Source organism: Chiloscyllium punctatum, chromosome 32, assembly GCF_047496795.1.
Source record: "Chiloscyllium punctatum isolate Juve2018m chromosome 32, sChiPun1.3, whole genome shotgun sequence".
In the NCBI taxonomy this organism is placed as follows: Eukaryota; Metazoa; Chordata; class Chondrichthyes; order Orectolobiformes; family Hemiscylliidae; genus Chiloscyllium; species Chiloscyllium punctatum.
The window spans coordinates 63457967-63476201 of NC_092770.1; the positions used below are offsets into that span (position 1 = coordinate 63457967).

Genomic DNA, 18235 nt, shown 5'->3' on the forward strand with positions numbered 1-18235 from the left:
TCCACGATGAAATGTGCATTGACTTTTACGTGCTGTTGCCTATGTAGCAACAGTTTATTTAAAACCCACACATTGTCACTGAAGAGTTGCGATTTAATAACTTATTAATATTAAGTCCATTCCCTGAATAGTGTATCATAACACGCAAATGAAAATAACACACACACACATAGTGTGTCAGTTTCAACTCAAAAGAATAAGTCACAGCCAGTCTCTGGTTCATTTCTCTGGGCAATGCCCTGATCAATTGGAGTCAACTTGCCTCGTTTTCAATTTAGCCAAGGCCTTGAAGTTAACTGTCAGTCATCATTAACTGGTGCTCTCTCTATGGTAATGCCTCGATCCACTAGAATTTACTTACTAATGCTTTATTCTCATACAGTATAAACATCGATTGAATTAATTTGGGTTTTCCTGTGAATTGGCCTGGTGAGTGTATGGCATAAAACTTCAACAACATGTATCTTTTTTCAGCAAAACTCCAGTTCCGTAATACCAAGTGACTAACAGAATTGATTGTGAGAGAAAATGAAAGTCAAAATAGTGGGGAAACTCTCGATTCACTTCTTGATGACATGGAAAGAAATGGTAACATCTTAAGGAGTAATTGTGCAAGGGTTCCAAATGCTCTGGTTTCTGCCAGTAAGCGCCCAAAATGCTAAGGACTATTAAAGTCAAAACCCATTCCCTCCTATAAATATTTTGTGTTGATTCTTGCAATGCAACCAGATAATTGCCTAGGAATGCACGTAGCTGCAGGCATTGCATAGCATGTGAGCCAGAAATCTGAAATAGGTTCTGTGGTTTCATATCCACGGTGTGTGCTGTGAATGTGTGTTTCCCATGGTCTTATCATGTGATGAGGATTAATTGTACAATATTAACACATACAATTACACGTGATTCTAACCTTGACCGTGCTTCCACAATAACTTCAGCATTAGATTGAAGCAGTTCAAGAGTGATTGGGAAGTACCTATGCACACAATGGGGATGTGGAAAACTGGAGCTGATTTGATTTCATTTATTCATTGTCATGTGTATCTTGTTACAAAACACAGTGAAAGGTGTCGTACAGTGTCGCCATTCTCCAGCACCGTCCTCAAACACAGAAAAATAAACCAAAACATTAGAGTGTGAAAGCAGAAAAATAAAGAAATAAAGAAAACGTGTTCAGCTTTGCAGTTCTTCTTGTTCAGTACTTCACCAGATGACCAGGCACGGGTCCCTTTCACTGCGCCAATGCCATTGGAACAAAAGTCGCCACTCTTCGGTGCCATCTTGACTCCACTGATGCCCTCACCACTATGAGTCCTGACTGGACCTTGCCAATGCAGATGTCACTGGGCACCACACTGGCTGAAACTCTATTGTGCCGTTGCCATCTGTCTGCATCGGGTCCACCTCGCCGATTCAGCCATTACCGATGGGTCTCGAACTGAGCCCAAACTCTCCATGGTCCGCAAGTCATTTTAATTTTAAACACTTCAATTAGGTCAGTCTTTTTCCTTTTTTTAAAAGGGAATAAAAGTCCACATAACATGTTATGTCACAATTTAACCCTTTAAGTCCTAGTCTGATGTTGGTCAATGTTTCATTGAACTCCATTCCATGGCTAATATTTCCTTTCTGAAGCATGACACCCTGAACTGGTCACAGCTGGCTTGTTACAAAGGCTGCAAGCAGCCAAATATTCAGCTGAAAGTGAGAGCAATAAGTCTTTCCCATCATTCCCTCCCTCGACCTAGGTATTTGATGGTGAGACACGCTCAAGGAAGCCTAATGGGAATGGTTGAGAGGAGATTGGTCCAAGCTATTTAGCATTGTGAGGGGCCTGCATAGAGAGAAACTGTTCCTTTTGGCAGAAGTGTTCACAACCAGAGTGCATTGATTTCACGAGTGTGGCAAAAGTGACATGAACACTTTGAGGGGAAGAGATGGCTTCGTGGTATTATCACTGGACTGTTTATCCAGAGACCCAGATAATGTCCTGGGAATGTGGATTTGAATCCCACCACACCAGATGATGGGAATTGATCACAATTAAAAAAAATCTGGAATTAAGAATCTGACAACGACCGTGAATCCATTGTTGAGTGTTGGAAAACTAACCTCGTTCACTGATCCCCTTTCAGGAATGGAAGTCTGCCATCCTATGTGACTCCGGACTCTCAGCAATGTGGTTGACTCTTAACTGCTGTATGGGTAATTAGGGACCCCAATAAATGCTGGCCAGCCATGCCCTTAACCCGTGAATGAGTGAAAAAAAAAGTCATAACACGTGGTTAGAATCTGTCCTGCACTGTCTGAGAGTAAGATGGAAGGGGATTTAGTCATGGTTCTCAAGGGAATTGGATTAATATCTGTGTGCACGGACAAACTGAATGAGTATTGCTGAAAGCCAGCACAGATTTGACAGGCTGATTGGCATTGTATTGATAATAGCTGTAACTATGATACGATTCTGCAATTTAAATAACATCTGATTGTCCAAATGAAACAAATATTAGAATTGGCAGCACTGAAGGGCACTGTAGTAGTAAACTCCAAATCACAAATGAAGCTCACAAAACGGTGCGGAGGAATCATTTTGGAAAGGCTGGGGAGGTAGATGATCCACCTCCGTCCCCAGTGAGCCCACCGGTCATGGAAGGTCTGACAATGTGTACCACATGTTCCCTCTTAGATGTGGGCATAACCATAGAAGACAGAAGGGTAGTCAAATAGCATGGCTCATTGCCTGGACCTGTCCATACACTCTCTAAGTCTGTGTCAGCCTGGACACCGACACAATGTTGGAGCCCGTTGCTGTACCTTTTAACTCACGGGAATATATGCCTGGCAATGTTGAGCATTGATAAGAAGTTCTTGCAGTTGTGTCCAGTTGAATTGTTCCTGGTGCTACACAAAGTTTTAGGCACCAACATAGATTTTGTATTTTTCTGAATAAGATGAAAGATCAAGTAATAAATGGACTGAGAAGTAAATCTGGAAATAGTGATTAAATTGTGGGTTTGAACAGTCTGCAGTGAAAAGGGGGAAGGTTGAGAGATGTATATAGTTTCCCAGTTTCGCGGCACTGGGATAGAATGAGCTTGACGATGAGATCATTGCAATAGTTTGAACAGAGACATTCATTGGGTTTTGTCAAAAGGCAGCTGCTGTTGTTGATTGGCAGAGCTGTCTCCTAGCAACTAAAGATTTCAGGTACATTGGGAGGAAGGAAGAGTGTTATTGGCTTGCTAAGAATGTGAAATGAGAAACAAGAAGTGTGTGGGGAAAAGAGAAACCAGGAATCATTTCTCAGTTGGAGTTTGCAGTCATTTGAAGATACGTGGTTAGAAAACAAAACTCCTTATTTCTGACTGATCTTCATTACTGGCAAAGCTCGAAGAGGCGATGGACTGCAGTTCCCTTATGTTAACATTGATCACAATCTCTGAGTAACCCATCTCCTTTTAATCAGACATCTTGTCGGTTTGATTTTTAAATTCTGTTTACTCAATTGTGCCTCCCACCTGTTTTGAAATGTGAGTGATTGGATCCATTTATCAGTGGGTGGGGGAGTAGTAATCTTGATCAGACCCTGTTAGAATGTAGAATCATGGAATCCCGTGCAGTGTGGAAGCAGGCCATTCAGCCCATCGAGTCCACATTGATCCTTTGAACAGCATCTCACCTACCCTGCCCCCGTAACCCAGCGTTTCCCATGGCCAATTCACCTAACCTGCGTATGGAGTCATAGAGATATACAACACAGAAACAGATCATTTGGTCTAACTTGTCCATGCGACCAGATATCCTAACCTAATCTAGTCCTATTTGCCACTACTTCACCCATATCTCTCTAAACCTTCCCTATTCACATACTCATCCAGATGACTTATACATGTTGTAATTGTACCAGCCTCCATCACTTCCTCCGGCAGCTCATTCCATTCTCACACCATCCTCTATATGAATAAGGTGCCCCTTAGGTCCCTTTTAAATTTTACCTCTCACCCTAAACCTATCCTGTCTAGTTCTGGACTTCCCCTTGATGGATCACAGTTGGCAACACAATTGTGCATCCAGGTTAATCGATCAGGAGCTATGAAGATGGTTACAGTTTAAAAATGAGCCCATATTGCACCCCACCCTCACCCTCACCACCAGCTGAAGCTGGCACCAGGATTGAGAATTGATTAGGGATCTTTACACGTAGAGTTAGATTTGTACCTGATGTTGGTGATGGGCCTCTCTTCTGAGATACTCGTTGTTTTCCTTTTCTGTGGAGGTGGTGGTGGTGGTGGTGACCCAGAACTTGTGTTTCTACTGCACTCCCTTCAGGATAACTGGCAAGGACAGCTAAATAGAGACCTCTGACCCTCTGTGCTTGGGAGAGGGCTGCCATGTCTCATTGCATGTCTTTTAACCCTGCTGACTCACCTTGTGACTATTGGCACTACTCAAAGGAACGTTTGAAGTGGTGGGGGTAGGGAGAAGACTGTAACTCATCCGCTGCAACGCGTCTTTGTTAAGAAGGTCTGGAGAAACATGTAGTGATTTTTGTCAAGGTTCATCCCAAGCAGCTCCGTGACACAGGACACTGTGCTGTACGGGCTGTTTCCTGGGATGCACACCGAGACAAACATCAACTGTGCCTGGAGGACCGTCAACTCGGTGAAAGGTGTTCTTTGGTCTGCCCGAAACATGTTGGTCTTCCAGGGCAAGGAGTTAAGCTCGACCGAATGCTGCAAACTGGCACATTCGAAGGTTCAGGACTACGTGCTGAGGGACGCGCTAAAGCTTGGGGCAAGCTGCCGCCAAGGCGCAGTGGAGAAAAACCACTGCTGAAGTAAAATGAGCGTCTGCTCAATGATCAGACCCTCTCATTGCCTCAATGTATGTAAATAGTGTCCTGCATGAGTAAGAAATGACTTTGGTGTCTGCAACAGCAGGTAATGTTAAATTCCCGTGTTGGTATGTAAAAACTGGACAGAACTGATTTAGTATCGATGAATGTAGATTTTTTTAATTGGTAAAGCAATAACAAAAAAGCACTGCTTAAAAGAATGATAGTGGAAGGAACTTACTAATCCTTAAACCAGACGTTGGGATGGGAGAGAATTCTGATGCCATAATGAGCTGAGCTGCTGTCTGTGTGCTGTGCATTTTATTGTGTGTTTAAAACGGTCTGTGTACACTTGTTGTGTCTTTCTTAACAGTTTAATGTTCCTAACCACCTTTCGAAGCAATTTTTTTTTTTACTTTTGCATTTATTTTCACCCACCGTTTTGTCTCTTTTATTTGTGTTGTATAGCACTATGCCAGTGGCTAGAAGCAAAGCGATATAGCAGGAGACAAGACACTCCATGTCCAAACAAAGCTTCAGGTAAACAGTGGAAAACACGCAAGATCTCTCACCTTTCTGTTTGCTCTGCGAGTGCATCACCCTCTGCTTTCCCGAACTCTGGAAATTCTGCTGTCATCCCAGCTGACCCACCATTCCAGCCTGAGCAGGATTCTGGGTCTTATTGGGATGCAGCTGCTGCAGTTGACTGTAGAATGTTTTCCTCTCGCTAAACTAGGCTAGCACTGTCTTCCAAACTAATGATCCTTCACTTATCCATTCCAGCTTCCCTTCAAATAATCCTCAACAATCCACGGAGACCTTTGCTGGCTTGAGTAAAATGTGGGGGTTGACGTCTTGTATTAGTTTATTGGTGTTGGTGATGGGCCTCTCTTCAGAGACACTCATTCTCCTTTTCTGTGGTGGTGGTGGTGGTGACCCAGAGCTTATGTTTCTATTGCACTCCCTTCAGGATAACTGGCAGCTAAACAGAGACCTCTGACCCTCTGGGCTCGGGAGAGGGCTGCCATGTCTCATTGCATGACTTCTAACCCTGCTGACTTGCCTTGTTTTATTATTAATTTAAACAAATTAGGCTGTTGCTGCCAATCATTAATTCTAACTCATAATATCCTGAAAAGATTTTAAAATGGGTAAGAAACACAATAAAATTGAAGCTCCTTTCAACTGTTGGCTAAGTATTTCTATTTATAAGCGTTCATATTGTGATTAATGCCTTTCCTGAATTTGCAGTGATGTTGAAATAATCTGTGCCTGTTTTTGACCAGTTTGGGGATGTTTATTGTTTTTTTTTCTCCCCTTCTCTGCCTGGGACACTGATGTATGATTTTTTTGAGCTTATTATACATATTTCTGATTTTTTTCATCCAAGTTGCCGCTGGTTTCGACGTGAGGCAGGGCATGAGCTTGGCTGAGAAATTTGGCTATGACTGGCCTCACCTGCAGCTTGCGATTGTCACCCAGCTTCCACCAGGACACATTTTTTCAGTGGATCAAACAGGAACCCAATCAAACAGGAACCCAATCCCATTATCTGTTTGCTCCCTCCCCCTCCCCCTCAGGACCCCAGAACCACTTGCAGTAACTAAGCCTGAGAGCGGTCTGTGAGAAGTTGGACTGAACGATTCAGTTTGACGCCTGATATGCTGGAATATTCTTGCAATGATGGGCGTCTGTAAGGGTCCTCCAATATAGAATTTGGCAGCACAGAAATAGGCCATTCAGCCCCACTGTTCAATGGTGGTGTTCATGCCCCAAATGAATCTCCTCATCTCACTCTATTAAAATGTCCTTCTACTCCTTTCTCCCATCTGTGTTTCTCTAGGTTCCCGTAGACGCACTCACACTGTCCATCTCCAATAGTCCTTCAGTTAGCAAACTCTGCATTAACACCAGCCTCTGCGCTCGAGTGTTTGCACTAAATTCCCCTTTGGATTTATTCATGATTATCTTGTACCTCTGGCCCACAGTCTAGATCTCCCCAGTAATGAAAGCACCTTGTCTGTGTTAACCCTTCCAAATCGTAAAAGACCTCAATCACGTCTCTTCAGTAGAGGATCCTAATCTCTTTTGATGATATCTCAGTTCTGGTATCAGCCTTGCATTTTTATTATGCAACATCCCCAGTACCGTTCTGTAACATGGAGACAAGAACTGTATCGTAAGTGTTGGGAACCGAGTTCATATATTATAGTTTCCCATTCCTTGACTTTGGCTGGTACTGCTTGGGGAGGAAGAAGTAGCCACACCTTATTAAGGGTCGGTTCTGGTGAGTGTGGTGAAATTAGACACTATCCTGCACTACTTAGCAGGAGGTGATGTGGTGTCTGCAAATCCTGAGACCTTTCCGAGTGCTGCTGCATGGATTTTCTTTATCTTTATAAAAGCCAGATGTTGGTAATGCAAGTTTTTGGAAGCTGTTCTCTCACTGAGGTAAGTTGCTGAACTATCTTTTCAATGTTCACTATCTTTCGACAATGAGTTGGAGAGCCATCTGTTGAAGTTCCATGGTCATTACTACATGATTTAATTCTCTCTTTTCATCTCTTAGGAGAAAACTTTGATCAAAGCCCATTGAGGAGAACGTTCAAGTCCAAAGTTTTAGCTCACTATCCCCAGAATGTTGAATACAACCCTTTCGATCAAGATGCAGTTAATATGGTGAGTAGTGAATTGTAAAGACCTTTTTATTATTAGCCATACAGCCAATGGATCCAGACCCATATCTGAACCTCTTGGTTTTTCTAAAGCTCCAAAGTAAATAATTGGTATGCTCACTTCTATCCATTGCAGACGTGCAGCAAGGGCTATGACCTTTTCATCTCATTTTTACCCTAGTTAAGATTTACTCCTCAACTTAAAATAGACCACCTGGCCATCTATCATACTGTTAGTTGCAAGAATATGCTGCATATAAATTGGCAACTGTTTTTCCAACAGTGACAACACTTCACCAACTATGGCTTTGGCTACAAATTGCCTTGGGTCGTCCTGAGGTTGTGAAAGGCATTAGACAAAAGCGGAGTTGAGAAGTGTGGCACTGGAAAAGCACCGCAGGTCAGACAGCATCCAAGGAGCAGAAGAATCGACATTTCGGGCATAAGCCCTTCATCAGGAATGTCGGGAAGGCATGCAGGAGGATGGGGGTGTGGCTGGGGGGAAGGTAGCTGGGAAAGATGGCTGCAGATGGAGGGTAATGCCACAGAGGGTGGTCTGCTTGAGGTAATTTACAGGACAGGAGAGGGTTGATTTCTGGATGCCTGCCTCAGAGGCTCCCTTTACTTACCATTCCAGAACCACATCTTGGTGAGGTTATTATGGGAGATGCAGGTCTAACTCAGAATTAGTTACTGTTCAAGTCAAGTTTGACTGTCAATTGTGAGCTCTAGCTTCTCCCAGCAGGGCAAAGGTAACTAATGATTAGATTACCTACAGTGTAGAACCTGGCCCTTCAGCCCAACAAGTCCATAGTGACCCTCTGAAGAGTAACCCACCCAGACCCATTTCCCTCTGACTAATGCACCTAACACTATGGGCAATTTAACATGGCCAATTCACCTAACTTGCACATCTTTGGACTATGGGAGGAATCCGGAGCACCCAGAGGAATCCATGCAGACACAGGGAGAATGTGCAAACTCCATACAGACAGCTGCCCGAGGCTGGAATCGAACCTGGGTCCCTGGTGCTGTGAGGCAGCAGTGCAATCTGTTAACCCTGAGGTAAATCTGGAATAGAAAAAGCCCTTGGATAGTTATTTCACCCCGATATCGGGATTCATTAGTTGTTCCAGTGTTAGCTAATTCATGGGAGTTACTTTGGCATTTTGGCAATTGTTGAGGACCGTTTTAAAAAAAAAAACGCTTTAAATTTGTTTTGGGCATGGGGGTCTCATTGGTACTCATTGTCCACCCCCTCAATTTGCTTCGGAAGATCTTGTACAGCTGACACGGTGATGATACTGTCCCAGTGTATTTCAATGGGGAAATGCAGGGTTTTGACTCTGCAACAATACAGCAAGCAATATGATCACATTGGGCTGGGTAGCACCAGTTTTGTGTGTGCTGTGGAGATCAGGACTGTGTCGGATTTATGTGTACTTAATACGCCCTTTGGGGACTACGTTGCATAAGTGCAATAAGCACATTTTGTCAGGCCTCAGACCTTCATGAGTGAGTACATCTGCTTCCTCTGAAAGCTGAAGTAGCGCTTCTTGTGCCCAACCACAGACTGTGTGACATTGGTAGAGTGGGTGAAGCCAAAGTACCATGAATATTAACCCCTTCACAGTCATTATCTTGTATAAGACACCTCCATATAATTGACCCTATGCCTGTGTGTCATTGCTGGATACAGTCTTGGTTAGAATGTTGGATGTTTCCAACAAAAGTGCTTGTTTCTTGCCACTGATACTTTTCTGAAGCACAGATAGTGCCCTCTCTAAAACACACAGCTGAATTCATCTCAAAATGAAGGAAGGATCCCCCCCCCCCAGCCCAAATTAAAGGGATCATCTGTGGTTAGTTGTGGGTTGCTTGCTTCAGGATCTTGCTATGATTCCTTACATGTTTAATACTTCCTATAGCTCTTCCAATCTGTACTCAAATGGATGTTGTGCCAGGAGCTAAAGGATTCCTTGCTGGTTCCTCAGCTTGTGCACAAGCCAGTTACTCCCAAACGTTGGTGCACTCATGAGTATGGTGGCTCAGTGGTTCGCACTGCTGCCTCACAGCGCCAGGGACCCGGGATTCCAGCCTCAGGCAACTGTCTGTGTGGAGTTTACACATTCTCCCCATGTCTATGAGGGTTTCCTGCAGGTACTCCGGTTTCCTCCCACAATCCAAAGATGGATATCAAACCTACAGCTCAGCGAGCAAACCTACGCCCTAAACCTCAACCTGAGCTACAAACCTTCACAAACCTTGCAATCCAAAGATGTGTAGGTCAGGTGAATTGGTCATGCTAAATTGCCCATAGTGTTAGGTGCATTAGTCAGGGGTAAATGTGGGGGATGGGTCTGGGTGGATTACTCTTCAGAGGATCGGAATGGACTTGTTGGGCCAAATGGCCTGATTCCACACTATAGCGAATCTAACCTAATCATGAATGGTGCAGGATTGGGAGAAGCAGTGGTGGTCTTTCCCTAAGGAAATTAGAGAGACTGAAGGGTTCAGGTATGAAGTTCATTGAAAGTTGCACCACAGGTAGGCAGGGTGGTTAAGAAGGCAAAAGTGGGTACTGCAGATGCTGAAGATTAGAGTGGAGCTGGAAAAGCACAGCAGGTCAGGCAGCATCCGAGGAGTAGGAGAATCAATGTTTTGGGCAGAAGCCCTTCATCAGGAAGGGGGGTTAACAAAGCAAGATATTCTTTACTTCATTTCACAGACCATTGTGTCCAGGAGTTGGGATGTCGTGTTGAGGTTGTTAAAGATGTTGATGAGACCACTTTTGGAGTACAGTTCTGTTTGCCCTGCTATAGGATAGATATTATTAAATTGGAGAGGGTACAGAAAGATTTACCAGAATGTTAGTGGGACCGAAGGGTTTGGGTTAAAAGGAACATAGGAGATTGAGGGGTGAGCTTACAGAGACTTGTAAATCAACAGGGACATAGAAAAAGTGAATGGCAAAGGTCTTTTCTTTAGGATATAGGCATTCAAAACTAGAGGGCATAATTCTAAGTTGAGAGGAGAAAGATTTAAAAGGGATCTACGGAACAACGTTTTTATAAAGAGGGTGGTTCATTTGTGGAATGAACAGAGTGGAAGTGGTAGATGCAGGTACAGGTACAACATATTAAAGGCATTTGGATAGAAACATGAGTAAGAAAGGTCTAGAAGTATATGGGCCAAACGGGACTAGTTTAGTTTGGGAAATTTGGTCAGCATGGGCAGGTTAGACTGAAGCATCTGTTTCTGTGCTGTATGACACTATGACTCTCAACGCTGGACTAGCCTATGCCACTCCCCATGAAAAGCAAGTCGGTGAAGTTCTCTGTCACTTGATTTAATTCTCTATGTAAAATCAGCAGGTGAACTGGGCCCTTGACCCTACTTGGGTTGAAAGCCGCCCAAGACTGCAGTTGATTGCACACGCATTGCTGGGGTTACACATCCAACACTCCCATGTCCCCGAACCAAACAGGTTTCCATTCCCTTAATGTCTGGCTGGTGTGTGACCAAAGGAAGAGGGTGATGAAGGTTCGGGTCCAAATTCCTGGTGGCTGTCATATTGTCTTCATACTGCTGTGTCATCTCTATTTGGGGCACTGCAACAAACCAAACCAAGTCAAAGACAATTTAGCAACAAAGATTACCACGCACACATCTACATGTACGTGTGCACACAAGAACACACAAAACACCACCCATACACACATGAACACACAGAAACACATACACACAAAACACCACCCCACACACACACAAACTCACTCACCACACCCAGACACATAAACACCACACACACACCGCACACACATACAAACACAACACACACACAACCACACCCTCCCATATACACACACACATGAACACACAGAAACACACACACAAAACACCACCCCACAAACTCACTCATCACACCCAGACACACAAATACCACACACTGACACACACACAAGCACCACACACGCAAACACCACACACATGCACACAGTCACACACAGACGCACACGCAACACACACACACACTGAAAATTATGATAACACATGAATTGCCTGATGGGACAGCCCTCCACACCAATGGCACAATGAGCAGCTGGAGAAAAAGGAAATAAGCAGCTTTCCTAAACAGTTCCTTTCTGGCCAGGGCTGTCCTCACAGGACCAACCCTAGTAAGGAGAACAGTTACTTTGCCCCTGGTTCTCTGTTCACCAACAGTGCCATGCTTTCCATTCCCTCGGTCGCTAAACGTCACAGAATTTTACGCGGCCACAGTGTAGAAAAGGGGAAGCCCCCTCCAAATTAAACGTTTCAAACTGAGTTATCAATGAAAACATGACCATGTTGTAAATGAATGTAAACCAGTGAGCAATTGGGGATGAGGGAAGGTGTCAGTGAGTGACTGGGGAGTTAAAGGGTCAGATATAAAGGGGTGTACAATGTGGCTAGTTGGTGGGTGATGGGGTTTGATGGTGGATGAGTGTTGGGTTTGGTGGGTTATGAAAGAGTGTTGGTAGTTTTGCAAAGGTACAGTCAGCAGTGACGGAGGCTGGTATTGCTAGCGTAAGTCACCTGGAGACATTTTTAGTGACCTTGAACTTGTGTCTGGTCATTTAACACTTCTGGTACAGCATCCAGGTCTTGACAAGTTGATCTCTAAATTGCAATCCCATAGTTATCAGAGCTCATTAAAATTCGATTCTGTCTGTGGAAATCCATTTTCTTTTTCCCTGTGCCCTCAGGACACTTCTCCTCCTTCCCCTACTTTCTCTGAAAAAAACGACAAACACAGTATCGGAAACCTGAGCAACCAAATGTTGTCCTCTAATGCAGTTTCGACATTGCTCCCTTTTCTGAATAACTCCCAGCACTTCACCCACCTTGGATGCAACACCCCAGTGAGGTACAGCTAGCTCTCAGTGTCATTGGAAGGTTACTATTCAGGGCCCCTGCTGGTGAGTACAGCTCAGGATCAAGACTTTTTGCACTAGTTGTACATGAAACTCCATGTACCTAAACAGGCAACTCAAAGTTGACCTGCTGCCTGTGTTTTTATCAATGGGTGTATTTTTGAAGCTATTCAATTTAGTCCCGCTTGACTTGTTTAAAAATTCAAGATTAGAGTGGCGCTGGAAAAGCAGAACAGGTCAGGCAGCATCCGAGGAGCAGAAAAATCAATGTTTCAGGTAAAAGCACTTAATCAGGAATAGAGGCAGGGAGTTTGTGGGGTGGAGAGTTAAATGGGAGGGGGGTAGGGCTGGGGAGAAGGTGGCTGAGAATGCAATAGGTGAATGGAGGTGGGGATGATGGTGATAGGTCAGAGAGAAGGGTGGAGCAGATAGGTGGGAAGGAAGATTGGTAAGTAGGGCAGGTCATGAAGATGGTGCTGAGCTGGCAGGTTGGAACTGGGGTGAGGAAATGAGGAAACTGGTGAAGTCAACATTGATGCCCTGAGGTTGAGGTGTGCCGAGGTGGAAGATGAGGCATTCTTCTTCCAGGTGTCGGGTGGTGAGGGAGCGGCGGTGGAGGAGGCCCAGGACCTGCATGCCCTTGGCAGAGTGGGAGGGGGGAGTTGAGTTGAAATGTTTGGCCATGGGGCTGTGGGGTTGATTGGTGCCGGTTCCCAGAGATGTTGCCTCAAGCACTTCGCCTTACATTAAAGTTTGTTAATGGGACGAGGTTGTCACTGGTTAGGCCAGCATTTATTACAGTTAAGAGTCAACACTCTGGAGCAAGGATGACAATTTCCTTTCCTAAAGGACATTAGTGAACCAAATGGGTTTTTCCAGTAGTCAGCAATCGTTTCAGGGTCATCAGTGGAGTATTCATTACAGATTATTCACATTCCACCCTCTGACATAGTGGGATTTGAACCTAAGTTCCCCCAGGGTCTACTGCATTAACAGTCCTGGGATAATACCACTAGGCCATCGCCTCCCAAATTATGTTAAAGTTATTTTGTGTAGAGAAGTAAAGTGTGATGTGTGGAATATGAGTTGCCAACTTTGAGCATTATTTATAGAAAATAAAGAGAGAAAACTCATGAAATAAGGATATAAAATGATAAAAATTAGGAATAGCAGTAGACCATTCTGCCCCTTGAACTTACTCTGCCATTCAGTAAGATCACGGCTGCTTTGAGTGGGGCCATAACCTCACTTTTCCTGACTGTTCAATACTCTTTCCCATTAAAAATACATCTGACTCAGTCTTGAATGCACTCAAGGACCTGGGCTCCCCTGTTTTCTGAGGAACAAATTTCTGAGAGAAAAATGTCTCCTCACCTCGATGCTGTGTCGAAACCATGTGCTATTGTTTTAGAACCCCCCCTCCATCTCACATCATCCTGTAAGAACACACGTCCTCCAGCTCACCAGGGCAATTCGGGATGAGCAATAAAATAAAATCAAAATCCTCCGAATCTTGCATATTTCAATAAGGTGATCTCCGAACATGTCGCTGGTGCAATGCTAAAGAGGCCATTTGCTTTGGGAGCTGCTCCAGGGCATTTTGTATAAACCAACTACCACATGCTGTTGATGAGACTCACAAATCTTCCAGAACCTATTGCATCTCCAAGGGTGGCCCTCACCCATCCACTGTGCTGGATAGAAATTTCCCAGCTACAAATCTGATTGGATAAGTGATGTGCTCTATGTGCACCAGTAATGGCCTGTTGCTGTGTCGAAGGGAGTGTGTTGTTTAGTGATAATTGTGAAACACTCTAATTGAACAATGCTGCTTTACGTCTATTTACGTCCTGTGGGAATACAGCGTTTCGCAAAAGAAAATTAGCTGCAGCGCTAATTCTGAGCTCCTGAGATAAATCTTTAAATGTCAATTACTTTCCCCTAGTTCGTGAGACAAGAAAGCATTGAAATTATCATTTCAATTTATTCCAAACGATTTTGGAAAGAGTCTGGGATCAGGTGGTCTTTGTAAGTGCTGGAGGTCGGGAATAAGGATTGCTTTCTAATATCAGTTAATTTTAGATTGAGTGTTGACCATGATGAATGTCCCTTCACTATGTTTTTTAAATAAGCCAGAAATGCTGCTTGCAAAAGCGCGCAACAATTCCATCGAAGGTTGTGGTGCTCATCGTGTGAAATCCCTTTTCCACGGCTTTGCTAAAGTGGGTGATGTTGATGGACTCATCTTCTCTTCAGTACGGGCTCCTGAATGTATTTGCCTTTTGAAACATAAAGGGAAGTTGCTGGAAAATCTCAGCAGGTCTGGCAGCATCAGTGAAGAGAAATCAGAGTTAACATTTCAGGTCTGGTGACCCTTCCTCAGAACTGATGGCCGCTAGGAAAATATAATTTTTTATGCAGAAGATAGGGTGGGGGGAGGGGGTAAGGAGTAAACAATAAATGGGGATAGAGCCCAAAGAGACAGTTGGACAGACAAAGGAGTGGGTAACGATCTGGCTAAGAGGGTGAATAGCTGTTAATGGAGACTGTTAGCGACTAACAATGTGTAATGGCAGACTGTGTGATCACAAGGCCTGGTGTGTGGGGTAATGGGGATTGCAGATGCTGAAGATCAGAGTCGAAAAGTGTGGTGCTGGAAAAGCACAGCCGGTCAGGCAACATCCGAGGAGCAGGAGATGTTTCAAGCATAAGCTGTCATGCTTGAAACGTCGACTCTCCTGCTTCCCGGACGCTGCCTGACCGGCTGTGTTTTTCCAGCACCACACTTTTTGACTGATGTGTGGGGTGTGGACTAGGCCATAGGGGAGTCCATGCCCTAAAGTTATTGAGCTTGATACTGAGTCGGGAAGGCTGCAGAGTCCCCAAGGGGAGAGCGGGGTGTTGTTCTTCCAGCTCACGCTGTGCATCGCTGGCGCACTGCAGCAAACCTGAGACAGTGACATTGGCCAGAGAACAGTCTTCTTTCGAGTTTGGAAGGGGGTGCTGTAATTAGTCTATTTGATAATCCAGTGACCGTTGAAGCAGTTCTTAGCCAAAAGTTTTGGACCAAAGGTACTTAACTTTTCTGCTTTATTCTTCCAAGGGATGTTGAAGTTACTGGAATTTGTTACCCATCCCACGGCTTTCTAAGTCATCTCAGATGGTAGGTAAGAGTGAACCACATGTAGGCAGATTTCCTTCCCTAAAGGACGTTAGTGAATCAGATGGTTTCCTGATCACCATCAGAATGCCCTTATTCAAAAAGATTAGATTACATTACAGTGTGGAAACAGGCCCTTCAGCCCAACAAGTCCACACCAACCCATTCCCCTACATTTACCCCTTACCTAACACTACGGGCAATTTAGCATGGCCAATTCACCTGACCTGCACATCTTTGGACTGTGGGAGGAAACCCACGCAGACATGGGGAGAACGTGCAAACTCCACACAGTCAGTCGCCTGAGGCGGGAATTGAACCCGGATCTACTGGCGCTGTGAGGCAGCAGTGCTAACCACTGTGCCACCGTGCCACCCAAAAAAAGGGAACGAAACAAAAAAACTGTCACAAAAGGCCAGTTAGTTTAACATTTGTCACTGGAAAGATGTTAGAGTCTATGATAAAGAATTTAATAGCTGAGCATTTAGACATATATAATCAACAGAGTCAGTTTGGCTTCATGAATGGGAAATCATTTGTGTCAAATTCATTAGAATTCTGTGAGGAAATAACAAGCAGGATCAATCATGGTAGCTCAGTGGTTAGCACTGCTGCCTCACAGTGCTCTGGACATGGGTTCAATTCCATTGGGGTGACTGTATGGAGTCTGCACATTGTCTGCATGGATTTCCTTCAGATGCTCTGGTTTTCTCCCACGGTCCAAAGATGTACACGTTTGCTGGATTGGCCATGCTACATTATCCCGTAGTTTCCAGGGATGTGCAGGCCAGATGGAATTAGCCATGAGGAAATGTGGGGTTACAGGAATAGTGGGGCTGGGTAAAATGCCCTTTGAAGGGGTTGGTGTGGACTTGATGGGCTGAATGGCCTGCTTCCACACTGTAGGGATTCTGTGAAATGAAACAATTAACTAAATATATATGGATTTCAAAAGGTGCTTGATAAGTTCTGACAGCTGCAGTTTAATAAGATCAGAGCCTATGGTCTTATAACTAATATATTATAATTGATAGAAGTTTGACTAACTAATAGAAAGAGAAAGTGAGGACTGCAGATGGTGGACATCAAGGTTAAAACGTGTGGCACTGGAAAAGTACAGCAGGTCGGGCAGCATCCCAGGAACAGGAATATCGACGTTTCGCGCATAAGCCGTTCATCAGGAATGTGAGACAGGGGAAGGGGGCTGAGACATAAATAGGAGGGTGGATGGGAAGGGGCTGGGGGGGGGAAGATAGTGGGAACGAAGATAGGTAGATGCAGGTTGGAGGTGATTGTGATAGGTCGGAGGAGAGAGTGGAGTGGATCGGTGGGAAGGAAGATGGTCAGGTAAGACAGTTCAAGAGGGCGATGCTGGGTTGGAGGGTTGGATTTGGGATAAGGTGGTGGGGGGGAGATGAGGAAACTGGTGAAATCGATGTTGATGCTGTGTGGTTGGAGGTCCCAAGGCGGAAGATGAGGAGTTCATCCTCTAGGCATCAGGTGGCTTGGATTTGGCAGTGGAAGAGGCCCAGGACTTGCATGTCCTTGGCTGAGTGGGAGGGGGGAGTTGAAGTGGTTGGCCACAGGACGGTGGGGCTTTTTGGTGCGTGTGTCCCAGAGATGTTCCTTGAAATAATCCGCAAGTTGGCGTCTTGTCTCCCCAATGTAGAGGAGACCACATCGAGAGCAACGGACGCAGTTGATGAGGTGTTTGGATATAGAGGCAAATCTCTGCCTGATGTGGAAGGATTCTTTGGGGCCTTGGATGGAGGTGAGGGGGGAGGTGTGAGCACATGTTTTACACCTGTTATGGTGGCAATGGAAGGTGTCGGGGATGGAGGGTGGGTTGTTGGGGACATGGACCTAATGATGGAGTTGCAGAGGGAATGGTCTCTGCAGAATACAGATAGAGGTGGGGAGGGAAATATATCACTGGTGGTGGGGTCTGACTGTAGGTGGCGAAAGTGACAGAGCATAGAATACAGAGGTAGAAGGGGAGCATTTTAAGGATGACAACTCGTATTTCGCGGAATGCCAGAAGGATTAGTGTTAGGGCTGCAATTATTTTCAATATATATTAATAATTTGGATGACGGGTGTGAATGTACATCTGCGGAATTTGCAGGTGACACAAAATCAGGTGGGAATGTGAGGGGATTGGATGATACAAAGAGTCTGCAGTGAGTCAGAGACAGGTTAAGGGAATGGGCAGAAACTTGGTGGATGCAATATAATCTGAGGTTATGCATTTTGGCTGAAAGAACAGAAGAAACAAATTCCGTTTAAATGGAAGGGAGACTACAGGAACTGCAGCACAGAAGGATTTGGGAGTCCCATAATAGAATAGATCATATAAGTAGGAAATTCTTGTTAAAACAGTAAAACTACTCAGACCACAGCTGGAATACCATGAACAGTTTTGGACCCCTTATCGAAGGAACGATAATGCTGACATTGGAGTTTCCAGAGAAGGTTCACTCGGTCGATACTGGGAATGGAGGGATTTTCTTACAAGTACAGGTTGAGAAGGTTTGGGTTATACTCAGTGGATTTTAAAAGAATGAGAGATGACATGATTCAAACTCTTCGGGAGCTTGTTGGCGTAGATGTGGAGAGATAGTTTCCTTTTGCGGGAGATTCTTGGACAGAC

The 18235-nt window shown here is 44.6% G+C and overlaps 1 protein-coding gene across 4 annotated transcripts in view; it reads left to right on the plus strand.

Moving 5' to 3' along the window:
* Positions 1 to 18235, plus strand: part of LOC140458230 (DENN domain-containing protein 5B-like) — a 297730-nt gene that overhangs the window by 121704 nt on the left and 157791 nt on the right. For 2 of the 4 annotated variants that reach the window (XM_072552507.1, XM_072552509.1), the window contains exons 2-3: positions 5303 to 5374; positions 7404 to 7513. In XM_072552507.1, the coding sequence (XP_072408608.1) occupies positions 5303 to 5374; positions 7404 to 7513 (182 nt within the window). The remainder of the gene's footprint in view (positions 1 to 5302; positions 5375 to 7403; positions 7514 to 18235) is intronic. The other 2 variants (XM_072552508.1, XM_072552510.1) reach the window with 1 other exon arrangement.